Source organism: Poecilia latipinna, unplaced genomic scaffold (genome assembly GCF_001443285.1).
Source record: "Poecilia latipinna isolate Pla-1442-1.1 unplaced genomic scaffold, P_latipinna-1.0 Scaffold541, whole genome shotgun sequence".
NCBI lineage: Eukaryota > Metazoa > Chordata > Actinopteri > Cyprinodontiformes > Poeciliidae > Poecilia > Poecilia latipinna.
This window is the reverse complement of record NW_015113157.1, coordinates 242,361-258,324: the sequence shown is the minus strand read 5'-3', so window position 1 is coordinate 258,324 and position 15,964 is coordinate 242,361. Positions and strand designations below refer to the sequence as shown.

The 15,964-nt window shown below is 40.6% G+C and overlaps 1 protein-coding gene across 4 annotated transcripts; it reads left to right on the top strand.

The window, feature by feature from the left end:
* The first annotated feature begins 1,666 nt into the window (after positions 1-1,666).
* On the top strand, positions 1,667-15,712 carry itgb6 (integrin, beta 6). Of its 4 annotated transcripts, none has more exons than XM_015041199.1 (16): positions 1,667-1,836; positions 4,551-4,620; positions 4,970-5,049; positions 5,205-5,403; positions 5,519-5,765; positions 5,878-6,043; positions 6,143-6,304; positions 7,487-7,582; positions 7,846-7,935; positions 8,991-9,125; positions 9,957-10,371; positions 10,495-10,717; positions 11,206-11,300; positions 13,406-13,522; positions 13,672-13,838; positions 14,863-15,712. In XM_015041199.1, exons 2-16 carry the CDS (start codon positions 4,566-4,568, stop codon positions 14,956-14,958), a joined length of 2,343 nt encoding a protein of 780 aa, XP_014896685.1. In that variant the 5' UTR covers positions 1,667-1,836; positions 4,551-4,565; the 3' UTR covers positions 14,959-15,712. The 4 variants fall into 4 exon arrangements, with proteins under 4 accessions (XP_014896685.1, XP_014896687.1, XP_014896686.1 ...); XM_015041201.1 differs by lacking the exon at positions 1,667-1,836 and adding an exon at positions 4,357-4,376; XM_015041200.1 differs by lacking the exon at positions 1,667-1,836 and adding an exon at positions 4,377-4,438.
* The last annotated feature ends 252 nt before the right edge of the window (positions 15,713-15,964 follow it).

Sequence of the window (15,964 nt, the reverse complement as noted above, 5' to 3'; positions counted from 1 at the left end):
AGGCCGGCTTTAGGAGAGGCAGACAGTGTGATCCGATATCGTTCACTTAGTGCGATGCACTTCAGCAATTCAACACATGGGATGGATCCGAGATCAGGAGGGTTTAGCATATCATGGGATATTAGTTCCTGTAGGAAAGTCTGTAAAAAAAACAAAACAAAAAAAACAGGACACTATCAGAGGATTGAATGTTGAAAGAAGGCAAAAAGTGTCCCCAATACCTAGTTGGAAAAAGCTCACATCTGTCACTGTGGGATGGAGTCGTTTCAGTTTTCTGCTTAAAATAATCACAGCACAATTTACTTCAGTATGTTTTTTTTTTTTTTTTAATGAAAATCAACATTTTATGCCCAGCATGTGCACTGGAGTCAGGTGAGTGTTTGGTAACATTAGATTCAGATTCACCTACAAGCACATCTTCCTGGGGTTAAATTTATATTTAACTGTATTGGTGCTGTTATAAAGAGAAATTACCCATGTTCAAAAAAAAAAAAAAAAAAAATCTACTTTTTCCAATGCAGTGATTCTTGAACTTCTACCATACCTTCAACATGTATTTATGCTTTAGTAAGAAAAATACAGCAGAAGAAGGGTATGCTGATATGAAATATAAATCAACATAACCAGAAAAACGGCTGGGTATGTTTTTATCCAGAAAAACGGGCGTAAAAGTAGACCCAAGAATAAAACGCCATCAGTTTTGCTAATTACATAGCAGTCTTTGCAAAGATTGTTGGAGGGTTTGATAAATCCTAAATTTAATGCTGCTGTTTGTGAATACAATGTTCTCAGCTTTGGAATAAATCTGCGTGCTAGTGCCAAGTTTGACTTTCACAGTCTTTGTCATGAGGTTACTCACTCAACATGCAGCCAGTAAATTCACAACTTGCAAGCTACACCTTTTAAGATCCTTCAAAAATATTTTCATTATCATTTCAGGATTTTTTTTTATCACTTTCTATAGTCACAATAACGTTATCTTGTGACCCTCATGAATATTGAAAAGGCAACTGTAATCCTTATTTCCGTTAGCTGCAATATTACAACCTGAAAACCTGGAAGCATATTTCCTTTGTCTGTTTTATGAACAAAACGTGCATCTACTCTTTTATAGCATGGATGTCTTAATTTTTACCATTTATATGAGCTTGTATGTATATACCTGCACCTGCATTCTTGCCATACCAGTGCGTGAGGGAGGCTGCACCACAGACCTGGCACTCCTTTGCTCAGCTTCTCCTCCTTTCCACCACAAGAAATAATTGAGCTCAAGCAAGCACAACCCAAGCAGGGTCCAGATTTATTAGAGGGTTCGCACTTCTGATTCAGGAGCGTTGTGGTGCAGCCTCTCGGGTGCAACACGAGCACATCAGGCAGGTCGACTCTTAATAAAGAAGCTGGCTCCCGTAGAGAGCTCACAGCCCGCAGTTGTTACTGTCACTCATTATCACTGCAGCCTCCCTCTACACACACATATGGGCAAGCTGGAGCTTGTACAAACACCCACACACGACCCCTGCATACATGCACACCCACTCACCCACTTTCATATGCACACACAGGCATGCACACGCATGCACACACACACACACACGCACACACACACTCCCACACCCACACACAAAGGCACACATGAGCCAAGGAGCATGGGCAGCAGGGTCACCCCAGCGCCATGCTTCATAAAGGGCGCCGTTACAATAGGTTTACTGTTACTCTGACGAGAGCTGGGACACAAAAAGACTGATGGTGCTGGTCGGATTTCTTTCCATTTTTCACTTGATTGGAAGGAAGAAAGACTGAGAGCGGACAGCATGTTATCAGAGGACGGCCCTGCAGGTGAGTTTGCTCATTGGGGTTAGGGTACTGCTTCTTTTCTGGGACTATTGGACAAATGTAGAGCTGAGAGAAATCTGACTTTCGGACTTCAGAATGTGCATCAGTCTGAATCTCTTTAAAGGTCAAGCCACTGTAATGACTGGAAACTGGTGCACTGACAGACATCAGCAGAAAATTTATCTTTTGCAAAGAGTGACACCTTAAGTCCTTCGTCATATTTGATGGACTGAAACGTTGCGCAACGTGGTTTCATTGCATCATGTTTAGGCAAGAGGTTGGAGGGAGGAAAGGTGAATTCCCTGGCAGACAGAGAAGCAGGAAATGAGGGGCAGTAAACCAAATGAATGAAGGAGGGAGCCTCGTGGATGCATACATCAGGAGGGTGAGATGGGCCAGAATACAAGGAGCTGAGCCAGAGGGACTGGAGTGAAAGGAAAGGATCGGTGTTACAGGGGCAGAGGTGGGGTTCGGGTTTGGGGTGACAGATGGGACTCACCCTCAGTCAGGGGGGTGTGACGTTAAATTGTGAGATTCCTCTTAGCCGGGGAGAGCGGTGATATTTTCTCCGCAGCTGTCAATGATTCAACACCTACACAGAGCCACACCCTCCGACCCTGTGAACTACACACATAGCGTAGTCACACACTTGCACTGAGAGCCATATTTCATATTCTGCAGCAGGCCTCCGGGGTTGTTTCTGTCAGTCATCAAACTGAAGAATTCTTCAGCGACAACAACAATGATTCATGAGTTAAACATTAACATATCCGTTACTGTTTCTGGGTTATTCTCTGCCCCGGCTGGGTTTGCTCAGAGTCATGCTGGTCTGTATTTGATTAGCATTGTTCATCCCAAGTACAGCGAATGAACAGCTGAGTCATAGTTTGGCCTTGGATATGCCTAACAGTTGCATCCATAAAGGTGTGAGGAATATTTAATATAATCTAGACAACAAAACAATCCTCTAAATGAGCCTAATTCATGGTTTGGACTACGTGCAAAACTGACACAACTCATTTATCACAGAATTAGAAGTTACACTTGTAATGCACTTCCAAACATTTGGAGCCAAAGTTTAGTTTCTTTTTGTCTTCTAACGACTTTACTTAAAAGCTACTTTGTGCTTCTTACATCGAAGAAAATCTAAGCTTACCTATATTTAGCAAAAGCACATGGGAACTCTCTCAAAAGTATGTGGCAAGACTTGTCATGGTCTGATAAATGTAACATGAAACTTTTTAACCGTAATTCCAAAAGCAACACTGTATATCATCAAAAGAACACCATATCCACAGCGAAGCAGGGTGGTGGCAGGAAGCATTATTCTTTTGGGGGTCTTTTTTCTTCAGCTGAAACATGATGGGCCTAAATTAAGGTAGGAGTAATTATATACCAATCCAACATTGGCATAACATGTCAGACTTCAGCTAGAAAGCAAAGGAGGAAGAAGTGCTTCAGCACTAAGCATGAAAAGGATGCAAAGCATGAATCCTGAAGAACAAGGCAAGAGATACAGAAGATTATGACAAAATACTGAGTGCTGTCAAAAGTGTACAAACTTATGCAACCCCTCTATTATTATTATTATTGCACTAAAAAGCCTTTATTTTTCACTAAAAGATTCTAGGTTGATTTTCCTCTGAGTTATACAGGTCATAGGTCACTATAAACATAAAAAAGAAAATCTGAAGTGATTTACCATAATCTCATTTGTTTCTATGTGAACAACAACCTCAGGATTTGAACAGGAGTGTGTAGAGTTTTTATTTCAGGTGTACTATAAATCGCCGTGCATTTGGTCAAGGTGCAGCTCTCACTGTTTTTGCTCCCCCCCAATTTGCTATTAGCTGTTTTGTGCAATAGATCATTTGAGATGGCCACAGGTGAGTAAATGTAAAGTTGCACAGTTAAAAGTCAACATCAATATTTTTGGTTTATTTAGCTTGTCATAGAGAAAAAATGAGTCTTCATTGCTCAGTCATGTTTTCCCAATGTTACTGATACATCTATAAATATTAGAGTTACAAACTAAATACTTACTTAATCTTGTGCATTTGTGAATCTTAGTCTGTGCATTTGTGAATTTTGAGACAGTTTTAGCTCCATAACTAACAGCCCTTGGTGAAAGTGACTTTGAAAAATAAACTGCCGCATTTTTCTCTATACGAGGCTAAATAAGCCTAAATATTGCTGTTAATTTTATTTTATTTTTTTACTGTGCAACTTTACAACAGGCAGCCCAATGATATGTTTTGTAAGTCCGTGACTCAACGTTTCCTTTCTCATTACATTTTGTGTACAAAATGTATCATTATAGTTAGATGAATATACTCTCGAATAATGGTCTTGTAAGGCAAACAAAAGGCGTAGGCTGTCTCCATTTAGGTTGTTTACTAAAATCATAAGAAAAAACAAACAAACAAACAAACAAACAAACAAAAAAAGCGATAGGGGAAACGATGAGGTCAGAATAAAAGCCTGTGATTTGCTCCCGCCCCCGCCTTCTCTCTAGTCTCACCTGGACGGAAGTAACAGCCCAGGTAAAAGCTGCTGCTCACCTCCTCCCCTCACTCCAGGTGCTGCGGTGCGGCAGCGCTCTCCTGTATGTAGCATACACTTTCAGTCTAAGGAGACATGGCGCTGGATTGGTTTCACGCCTGGAAATAGCCCACAAGACAACCCGAAACATTATTCTTCTGTTTCTTCTCACCCAGTAATCTCACGGACTAATGTGGCTTCTACTGCTGAGCCTGATTCTCCGGCACTGGATCTACACCGTGGAGGGTAAGCGGGAGCCTTGCTCGGTCACTAAACATTTAAAGGGCAGCTCGGCTGTCATGTGCAAAGAAAGAGCCATGTTTTGTTTTTTTTGTTTTTGTTTTTGTTTTTTTGGTGACTTTTTTATATGATTAAAAACAGCAATAATCACATATTTTGTGATCAGAATTATTACAATATATTTAAAGTTTTTTTTTTTTTTTTTTGAAAGCTCCTGGATGTGGTTTCCTGTTCAACCTTTATTATATGAATGAAGTCCAGAAATTATACACATCCTGAAATTAAGATACCTTCCTTGAAAAGACTTGGATTTATGTGGAAGCTCTTTTTAAAGTTGAGTTCACTTGTGTTGCAGGATCATGTTCAGCTGCGAGTGCTGTGTCTTGTGATGAGTGTCTGCAGCTCGGTCCTCACTGTGGCTGGTGCACTCAGGAGGTAAACACCATTGTACCTAGAGATGAGGAAGAAAACAACAGAAAAAGCCCATAGAATAGCGATGAAGTTACATAGTCGGGACCTTGTTGTTTTGTATGCTATATAGACGCATCTCTGACTGATGCAACTTTTTTTTTTTTTTTTTCACCTGTCAGAATTTCACAGACTGGGTTTCAGTCTCATCGCGATGTGACACTTTAGATTCCTTGCTAGAAAAAGGATGCTCAAGGGACCAGGTTCAGTTCCCCGTTTCCGAAAGCCAAATCCTCCTGGATCGACCGCTCGGGAAGATCACAGACGATGCCAACAGCACTCAGATCTCCCCACAAAAAATGTCCCTCAAGCTGCGACCAGGTATTCAGCTCAGAGTATCTGAAATGAACAATCTGGAGGTTGGTTCTTATTGTCAGAAAACTATAAAAGGTGAGTTTTGTGTGTGTGTGTGTGTGTGTGTGTGTTGTATCCACAGGCAGTGTGGAGACTTTTCAGGTTAAAGTTCAACACACAGCGGATTATCCTGTGGACATGTACTACATGATGGACCTGTCAGCCTCCATGATTGACGATCTCAAGATGATCAAAGACTTGGGCTCATCTCTGTCCAGAGAAATGTCCAAACTCACCAGTAACTTTCAAATGGGCTTTGGCTCTTTCGTGGAAAAACCCGTCCTTCCCTACATCAAGATCACTGAGAAAGAGCTGACCAACCCCTGCAGGTGCTTTAATAGATTTGAAAGCAAGAAAATGATGCAGTGAACTGGAGCTTTCAACAATATCACATTCTTTCTAGTAAGTTTACTTGTTTCTTTTACGCCTGATTTGTTTCAGTGACTTGGGAATGTCTTGCCACCCAACATTTGGCTACAAACACATCTTATCGTTGACAAGTAGAACCAGCAGTTTCAACGAGATAATCGCTCAGCAACATGTGTCTGCTAATAATGATGATGTGGAAGCTGGCTTTGACGCCATCATGCAGGCGGCTGTTTGTGGGGTATGATTAACAACAAAAAACTTTCTCCAAGAAGATGTTCTGTCTGATATCGGGTATCTGGTTGTGTTTCATAATAAGCGGGTTCTGCTGGTTTTGTAGGACAGGATCGGATGGAGGAATGATTCCATGCGTCTGTTGGTGTTTGTCAGTGACGGGGACTCGCACTTTGGGATGGACAGTAAAATGGCCGGGATTGTGATTCCTAACGACGGACAGTGTCACTTGGATGCAAACAATGAATATTCAATGTCCACAAAGCAGGTAAAGCTGCACACAAGCATGCAGAGAGTTAATCAGGGAAGGCATACGAGGTGAAAGCAAGCACTTTCATCTTGACAGAGATCCAAAATTGAAACACGACGTTTTACTGAAGTATTCAGTAAACTTGTTCACATGTTTTCATGTCACAGCCATAGATGTTTTGTCAGAGGTTTATGTGATAGACCGACACAAGTATCTCAAAAGGTGTACAAAGTACCGACTTCTGAGTCGGTACTTTGTAGAGTCATTTTCTGCTGTAATTACACCTGCAGCTCTTTCAGGGTGTTTTTCAGGTCTCGCCTCCGAATTTCTATTAAATGTAGGACGAAAGGATTATTCTAACTCTCCAACATGCTTTCAAATCCATTCGTCCGTTGAAGTAGCCTCAGAGTTTAGGATTAGTGTTCAGGAAGGTGAGCCTCCACCACATTCTCAAGTCTTTTGAAGTTTATGACGGATTTCCTGCCAGATCATGTATGCGTCCCATCCATTTTTCTATGAAGTTTCACCTGCTGAAGAAAAGCATCCCCACAGCATTATTCTGCCACCACCAGGCTTCAAAATTGAGATGGTGTGTTTATGTGTAGGCCTAAAAGTTCAGGTTTGGTCTCATCTGGTGACAGCTCTTTTTTCAGTTTGCTGTGTCCCCTGTATGTGTTGTTTGCAAATGTTAAAAAGGCCATAAAATGGCTTTCTTTCAACAATGGCCAGATTTTTGGAGTTTAAATTAATACTTGTAAATGGTTAATTGTTTGAATTTATATAGCATTTTTCTATTTGTGCCGGTTACACTGGAACCACATTCATCCAGTTTTCAGATCTGTGTAAATTTCTCCAAAGTCTTGAGAAAATTCAGATCATTTCACAGTTTTGTTAACTGATATAAATTCAGTTACATTTCTCTATTCCTACCCTGAAACCTGGCTGCCCACGCAGCCACCCCTTTGCCAAGTCTGTCTTTTGTTACATAGCTGTGACAAATCTGAGCATGTCTCAGGACACAGTTGAATGCTCTCATAACACCAATGTAATCTATTTTTAGTTTTTCTTTTTAGATAGTTAGGTAGTGAAGTTATTGGGTTTCTTTTTTTTTAATTTTTCTTCAGTCAATCTTTAGCTCAGCTTTAAGGAATCATTTTCTTCAGATGAGCTAATGCAACTTTTTTTTCTTTTTTTTTCCAGGAGTATCCGACTCTCGGTCAGCTGATTGATAAAGTGGTGGAGAACAACATCCTCCTAATATTTGCAGTGACGGAGAATCAGATAAATAATTACAAGGTAAATTCTCTCTTCTGTGACATTTTCTTTTAGCCAAAAGAGTAAGTCAATGCTTGAAAAATACTTGTCTTTAGGGAGTGTAATGCTTACTGAGGTTAACATATTTATCTACTGAGCTACATTCTGCTTGTTTGAACTAGCCCAGTGTGTTTTTTTTATACTTCCTTTGCCCTTTCCATGCTTTCTGATTTTGGAAATTTGAGAAGGGCTGCCCACATTATAACATCGACACTGCAGTTTACCTGCTTTTGTTTTTCTCTCAGAACTACGCAAATTTCATACCTGGCGCCACAGTGGGAGTCCTGGCATCAGATTCGAGAAACATCCTGGACGTGATTGTAACGGCTTACAAGGTAAATTAATACTTCAGATCATCTAGACTGTGCGCTGGAGAGAACTGCAGCATTTGCAGCCGTGATACTGTGATAAAGTAATTTTTCCTCTCCTAAATTTCACCATAACTTAACTCTCCGTGACAATCAGTCTTTCCCTGAATTCCTGCCCTTTTTGCTAGTTTCCTCTTTCATTCTTCTTTCTCCTGCTGCATTTCTTTTTCCACTGCCAGCCTGTGCTTTGCGTCGACATGTTTCGTGGCGAGTTCCTGCTTGTCCCATCCGTTTGATCTTCTCTGATTCAGTGTTGCTCTTTCTTCTCCGCTCCTTCCCTCCATCGCTCTGGGCTGCGTTGCTTTGTAAATCCCCCCTGGCGGCAGTGACCGGTGGTGGAGTGGAGCGCAGTCCTCTAATTACTGTGCCCACGAACGCCGTTTGTAGCCACGCTAACCGAAGAAAGAGGTCCCTGTTATCACTCTGATTGTAGACGCAGCGCCCGAAGGGAACGCAATACAAACAGAGGAATATTCCACGAAAGTCTGCAGATAATGTGTATTTGTGGTTACTTGGGATTTTGGATTACGGTTTGGCTTCTCAGAGAGGACATAGTTGGACCACTTTGCTTTAAATGCCTTGAAAGTTATTTACTGAACAGCGCTGCACACTTTTGGAGCCGTCTTATAGACCCAATCCGGGTTAGGTTGGGTGTATCCCACAAAGGTCCTAGTTTCTCTCCTCCTTAGCAACACTCACCGTGCAGTACAGTTAAAATTAACCCTCTGCTCCCATCCAGACGGTTTGTCAGAGCCCATTCGTCACGCAGCTTGCTCTCCATCTGAGTGTGGCTCGTCGTTCTTCTGTCAGCCGTCTTGTTTGGTTAAACACACCTGGCACAATGACTCACCTGCGAGACGCAACTGAAGGTTCAAACATCAAGCGCATCACAGGTCACAAAAGGGTGACCACTTATGGTCTTGGAGACTATGTTTCAAGATAAACAAGAGAATACCCTCTTTAGTATCTATTTCCTTTCCATACTGGCTACTGGAATGTGAAGTTCATGAACTGTTTTCCAGGAGCTGCGTTCAGAGATTGAGCTTGAGGTCCTTGGAGACACAGAGGAGCTTCAGATGTCCTTCACAACCATTTGTCCAAACGGCACGGCCTTTCCTAATCTGAAGCGGTGCTCCAACATCAAACCGGGCGAAACGGTTGGTTACTTCTGCTTTTGTTGCTGTTGCATTTGTACCTGTTGTGTGTCATTCATTCATGCAGTGCAGTTCAAAGTGCTGCAGGACTCAGAATTTAACGAGAGAGATAAGGTAGCGGAATGAGAAACACAGCTGCGTGCAATAAAATATACTGCTGGTAATATAAGCAATGAACATCTCAACTGCTTTCTGAGTTGTCCTAGTCAAGCCTTGATATATGGGAAATGGTAGCAAATTTTGTTATATCCCCACAATGTTAGTAAATTTAAATCTAAAAAATAAAAAATCTAGGATTGTCTGGTAAATGTTCAGGCATAAGTCCAAAGTTTAAGTTTCTCTGTATGAATCTTTTTTTTTTTTATTGTAACTTTAAAAAAAAACAAACATCAGGAGATCTGCAAAAATCTCATTTTGTGGATGTCTATGCCTCTTTGCAGGCCACAGGAGTTACTGTTGGTATTCAGTTTGCACATGCTTCGTTTTAAATGGCACCTCTTGATTAGCTAAGTGAGGACATTTTTACGTATATGTTCACCCCCAAAAGATGGACTGAGTATTGGATAACCAGGTTTTGATCCAGGAAGTGAAATACCAGTTCTGACGCATGACTAAAACATTAGTTATTAAAGCTCTGCATGCTGCCTTGTGTCAAGGTTTCCAAAAGTCTTTTGGTCATGTGATTGAGGTTGGTTAGGGGGAAAAAAAGTCTTTACAACTCTAGACTTACTTTGCAATTCTCTGGATGTCAGAACACAGTTATTCTGGCAGCGCATTCACAAATCAGTGCTGAGTTTGAATTTAACTTGTTGGTACCTTTTCTTTCCTCCGCAGGTTGTGTTCAACGTGTCCGTGGCGCTCTCAGGATGTCTATCAGGAGCTCGACGCTTTTCCCTCAAACCGGTGGGCTTGCAGGACAGCTTGGAAGTGGAACTCGAGTCTCTTTGCTCCTGTGATTGCCACCGGCTTCCTACAGCAAACCACCAGTGCGCAGAAGGCCAGGGGACTTACCACTGCGGCGTGTGTGTGTGTCAGCCGGGGTTTCTGGGAGCGCAGTGTGAATGCAATGACGAGACTGCTTTTTTGAGTAACTGCCTCGCGACCAATGACTCTGAGATATGCAACGGTCAGGGGGACTGCTACTGCGGCCACTGTGTGTGTCATCCGTCCAGCTATGGCCGGATTTACGGAACGAACTGCGAGTGTGACAATTACTCCTGTGTTCGCTTCCGAGGAGAACTCTGCGGAGGTGAGTTATCGCATGTGAAAGCTGTTGTTTGTCTTTTCATTTTTTCCTTTTTTTTTTTTTTTTTTTTGCGGGGGAGGGTTTGGGGGAGATGAGCCAGTTTCCTGAAGAATTTTACGCTTGTAGGTCATGGGGTGTGTGACTGCGGAAAGTGTCACTGTGAAACCGGCTGGACGGGGGAATACTGCAACTGCAGCAGCAGCACCGAGGCGTGCATGTCGGAGAACGGCAGTCTCTGCAGTGGCAGGGGGAAATGCAACTGTGGCCAGTGCATCTGCTCCGTTGCTGGGGCATCGGGAGAAAAGTGTGAAAGGTGTCCGACATGCATAGACTCCTGCACTTACGCAAAGTGAGTACAAACCGACGTCGTCTTCTCCTTCTGGGTGAATGCAGATTTCATCCGGAAGAATTTGTCTTGGATATATATTTACTTCCTTACCGAAAAAGATACAGCATTGTCTGTTTGTGTTACGTTTTCTCCTTGTGCTACATGATCTGACTGTTCTTTTAAATCCAGGGATATCGCATTTTGTTCGCTTGTTCACATGTGTCTACACCTTCCATGTAACATCAAAAGACACTAATGTCCCCAACACAGCACTAAAAGATTTCCTTTCTCTGCTGTAGAGCAGCTGTCAGGGCCGCGGCCATTTGATACCACCATTACTGGTGATGGAGAGGGGAGTGCAGCCTTGGGAAAATGTTGATAAGTGTCTAATGCTGGGACTTCTTCCCATGTTCTCTATTAGTGATGGAGCCTCATCAAATCTAAGTTTTCAGGGTTTCCCCCAGGCGAATCATCTGTATTGTTTCTGTGTGTTTTTTTATTATTATTAGGAGCTGTGTGGAGTGTCATCTGCTCGCGAAGGACGACTTTGGGTTGTGCGATCAAAACTGCAATGCTGCTAAACTTTCCATAAACACAACTGGAGGTAATGAACTTCTACCTGTATCAGTAGTTCACACAGGCTTTTCACTTGCATTGGCAGCAATTTGTGACCTCCACTATTTCGTGTTAAAGTATAAACACATTGGTAATTAGCCTGTTAAATGTTAGCATTTTAAAAACAGAGTAATTTTTGCAGTCAGCTGATGCTTCACGGTCCTGACCCTCAACCTTTGACGCTTATAGCACTGTCCACAATTATTGGCACTATCTTGTAAAGGTGCAAATAAGAATGGTTGTCATGGTGACCCCAGTTTCTACCCTACATTGCACTTCTCTAACAGTAGATACACCAAGCAGTCCCAGTTCTTTCGTAATGTTTACAACTGTAGCATGAATTGTTTGGTTTATGTTTGAGAACACACATCTGCCTCGTTTGTACAATGTCTCATCTTCCTCTTTTTAAAAGTTAAAAAGTATTGGACCTCTGGGTAGCCTTATTATATTTATAACCAATCAGGAAGTCATGGAGTACAAAAACATCCCAGATGCTCTGATCAACTAAGTAAAGCATGAATTATAACATTGCTTAAGCTATATATGAGTAAATGTTGGATTGGTTACATTTTGTTAAAAATAAATATGCATGTGGGTTTTTTACTGCAATAATATAAATATACCCACCTTTTTTGACTTCAATATACAACAGAAGTAGAAATTATTACCAAAGTTGGCAATACTATTGGATGATGCTGTATTGATATTATACTGTCATATTAAAGGTTAATTTACCCACAATGTTTCCTCTCAGCTACAACTCTCAATTTTTTCATATATTACTTCTGATAAATTTGCTGTTTAATTTAAAATCTTGAAACCTTTTTTTATATTGCTCTTCAGTTTTGTAGACTATTTTCTAATCATAAAGGGGTTTTACATTTATCTGTATATTGGACATATTTTCTATTTTTTTTAACAAGCAATCAAATGCAATGTAAAAATTATTTTTCCTTTGTTCCCATTATAGAATTAACTTTTATAATACTAACCAAAAATGTTTTGTAAGATCATTTCAAATCTCTTGAGATATTGATCTTTGACTTATTAACAGGAATCTATATCTTATTTAGGGGTTTTATTTAAGTTCAGTTTTATTCCCTGCAATATAAAAAGCAAGCTATTGATTTGATTTGTATAGAATTAAAGACAAATTACGAAAATTCACCTAATTTAGCTCCGTGAGTTTGTGACTTCAAAAATATTTTTAGGCCCGAGGAAGTTGGCAGGGAACAACAAAACTATCTTCACATTGTTTATTCTGCTGAAGTGAGCAAGAGGTTTTGGCATCCAAACTCGTATTTCAGATTTTTTTGGGATAAGACTAACAAGGAAACATTTCAGTCTTTGCTATTAACTGTTGACAGGACACAATTATGCAATAGTTAACGGCAACAAACTGCACACTTCCCCTGCGGGCGACAACAAAACAGGACCTGGAACTGGTTTTGAATCCAGACATGTCGACTTTCAAAAGATGTTCAATAAAAAAAAAAAAAACTAATGAAGAAATGCGTGGGGATGTAGATACTATATACATGTTTGCTTTTAAAAAAAAGGTATAAATGGTTTATGCCTTTAGAGTTTGATGTTACTGCTCAGGTTTTGTTATATATCGGGGTCAACATGCTAAATTTCACCTTTGGGTCAGTGATTTGGAGGAATGCCGACCTCAGTCGACTCATGTGTCCATCTAAAGTCTGCGCCCCCATCTCCAACACAAAACCAACCACATCCTTTCAGGTTCCATAGGACAATGGGGAACATATTATTTACCATGTTGTACAGGCAGAGCTATTATAGCGCCGGTGAATAGCTGCAGGAGTCGGTCATCCTTCATAGAGGGGCCGATTTTAAAACCGCTGTCCCTGTGCAAGCTGAGAGGTGTATCTGATTATCGTTGGAGGGTTTTTTTTTGTCTTTGTGTAACTTGCCGACAGCAGATTGTATCGTTTGATATGGAAATCCAAACTGACGGCACAACAGAAGAAAGACTATCCTTTTACATTCTCAGCTAAAGTACAAAAAAGGACCTATGAAATGTATGTACTGGATTCACTCCTCATGAAGGTTTATGTTCATGTTGCTTTTCAGATTATGACAAGACCGCCTCCATGAAATGCACGCTCAAAATCGAGAACGAGTGCAAGGTGTCATTTTATCTGATGGAGCGCGAGACGGGACACGTCGTCTACAATCTCAACATGTACGGTGAGTTTCTCAACCGTGCCTTTTAATTCCTCTGAAATTAAAAGGCACTTATCCTGTTCGGATAAGCGTCAAGGTTGCTGTAGAAGCAACGTTTTGTTCTTTTTTTTAATGCTTTCCCATGACACATCTAATCCTTTTTCTTGTTTCAGGATGCCCGGAGCCCCCCAACATCCCTATGATTATTCTGGGGGTCTCCCTTTCTGTTGTGTGCATTGGTGTGATTCTACTGACCGTGTGGAAGGCACTGGTATCGGTGCATGACCGAAACGAGGTGGCGAGGTTTGAGGCTGAGCGGGCAAAAGTGAAATGGCAGACGGTAAGACCTTGATGGTTAAAAGTCATAGCTTTATTGTTTCTTAGAAGTCGCCCATGCTGTTACAAGTTGTATGCGTATTGAACCTTCAGTCTCCAAATTCATGTTGGATGCCATCCGGTTTAGACTTACTAAGACTTCATTCACGGACACATTATGAGCTATTTGGTTAAGCATGAGCTTTTCACGCATTTATTTTAATCTTTCTTTTTCTAAGATGGACTGATAATGCAAACAGATTCAAAAAATTGTAAACAGAAGAATCACAAGTAGAAATTTATAGTGGATTATTTCATAGTGTGAAGAAGGTTAAAATTATAAACACAGGGTGAGATATGTACGTGCAGAAATCCTTGCTAATATCAGGTTAAAAGTCCCATAACGAGTTGCAGATCAATCACAAATTTTAGTACTTATCAAGGAGCCTCTGTCAAAATGGATATGTTTGATCACCAGCATTGGTGGAGTTCCTTTAAGACTGATTGGTTTCCATGGACGCATGGAATGTGATTCATAACTTTTCAATAGGGTCAACTTTAGAAACTTAGCCTGCCGTTTGCTTTCCAAAATAGCAAAGCAGCAGGTTTGTCTTGTTTGGGACGCCTGTCAAGTTGAGTTGAAGAGGATGGAAGTGGCATGTCTTCTTCATTAATCCAACAAAATGACCCCATATCATGATGCTCCCACCACTGTGCCTGGAATCGAAACCATATTTTCTTCCGTTTCTCTCCTCTAACCCTGTCCGCGTAGGACGCTGCAAATTTGAGTCAAGTTAACAGTGACATTTTGGAGAAGAGGCTCTCTACTCGGTCGATACCCTCAGTCTACGCAAATGTAAAACGCGTAGACATCGATTCTGATGTTTCGACCGGGCGGTCCAGTGCATTTTAAGAACGTTCAAATTAGATACAAAATAAAACTGTTGCTTTTATGATTTCATTAAGATCCCCAGTGATGGTCAAACTGAATATTTTCACCGTATAAAATATTTTCGTTACAGTTGTGTCTTTTCTGTCTTTCTTTTCAGGGGACCAACCCTCTGTTCAAAAGTTCAACATCCACATTCAAAAATGTAACTTACAAGAACACGCACAGAAAGGACTGTACGATAAATCACTACTGATGGCAAACTGGAGGCAGCAAAAGCCATCACCTGAGTGCACTTGAGTGCAGGCGCAAGTCTGCATGAATGAATGTGTGTGAGAAAGAATTTTTTTTTTTTTTTTACTAAAATTTTCGTTGTGTTAATTCAGAGGCGGTGTGAGACAACTGAAAGACATGACATATTAACTGCTGTCAAAGTGCACTGCCAGTGTCGTATTGTAAGACGCTAAACGTCATTGTTTGTGCTCCGACATGCAGGGATAGCTTTATATAACGAGGGATCCACTTTAGCAAGTGGCTGACTACTGAAAAACTGATTAGTTCAAATATATGTAAATACTGAGTTGTTTTTATCTTTTATTGTATTTGTTGTTTTAATATAAAGCAAGGCTGAGCCTTTAATTATGCAGATCTTTCAGTTGAGTTTTTTTTTTTTTTTTTAGTTGTAAATAGCGAACAAATCAAGACATTTGTTTACTGTGAAATTAATTGATGTTCAGTTTTAAATGAATGTATGTCCTTGGTAGTACTTGACTGCATCAAAGGTTAACGTTTCATCAGGTAAACACAGCAGCATTGTGATATTCTCTGGTCACATTGTCATTGAAAAGTTAATATATTTAAGGTTGCAAGTAGGTCTTTTTTTTTAGCACTACATTTTCTCTCTCTGCTTGTGGACTGTTTTTCAGGGGGTTCTTGGTGAAATCTTGTTTTAACATGTCAATGTTTTTTTTAGGATTGTGTTGACCTGAATAAAGTTGAATTGCTCTCTATGATTGCAGTCTGTTTCAACGTGACTGACATGGGGCAAAAAGAGCTTCCATGTAAATGACTTCTTTTTTGACAATTCTGCACACTAACTACACACACACACAGATATATATATATATGGCTTAATAAACAAATCTAATGAGTGTTGAACTCTAGAATTCTGATTAATGAATGTGTAAAGTTAATGTCTTTTAAAACTCTGTGTATACCGCATTATTAAAAACATAACACGGTGCGTGGCGTCGTCACACATT

Coding starts and splice junctions, on each gene's coding strand:
- itgb6 (XM_015041199.1), top strand. CDS start 4,566: ATGTGGCTTCTACTGCTGAGCCTGATTCTCCGGCACTGGATCTACACC. Junction 4,621..4,969: donor CTGGATCTACACCGTGGAGG/GTAAGCGGGAGC, acceptor CTTGTGTTGCAG/GATCATGTTCAGCTGCGAGT. Junction 7,583..7,845: donor ATCAGATAAATAATTACAAG/GTAAATTCTCTC, acceptor TTTTTCTCTCAG/AACTACGCAAATTTCATACC.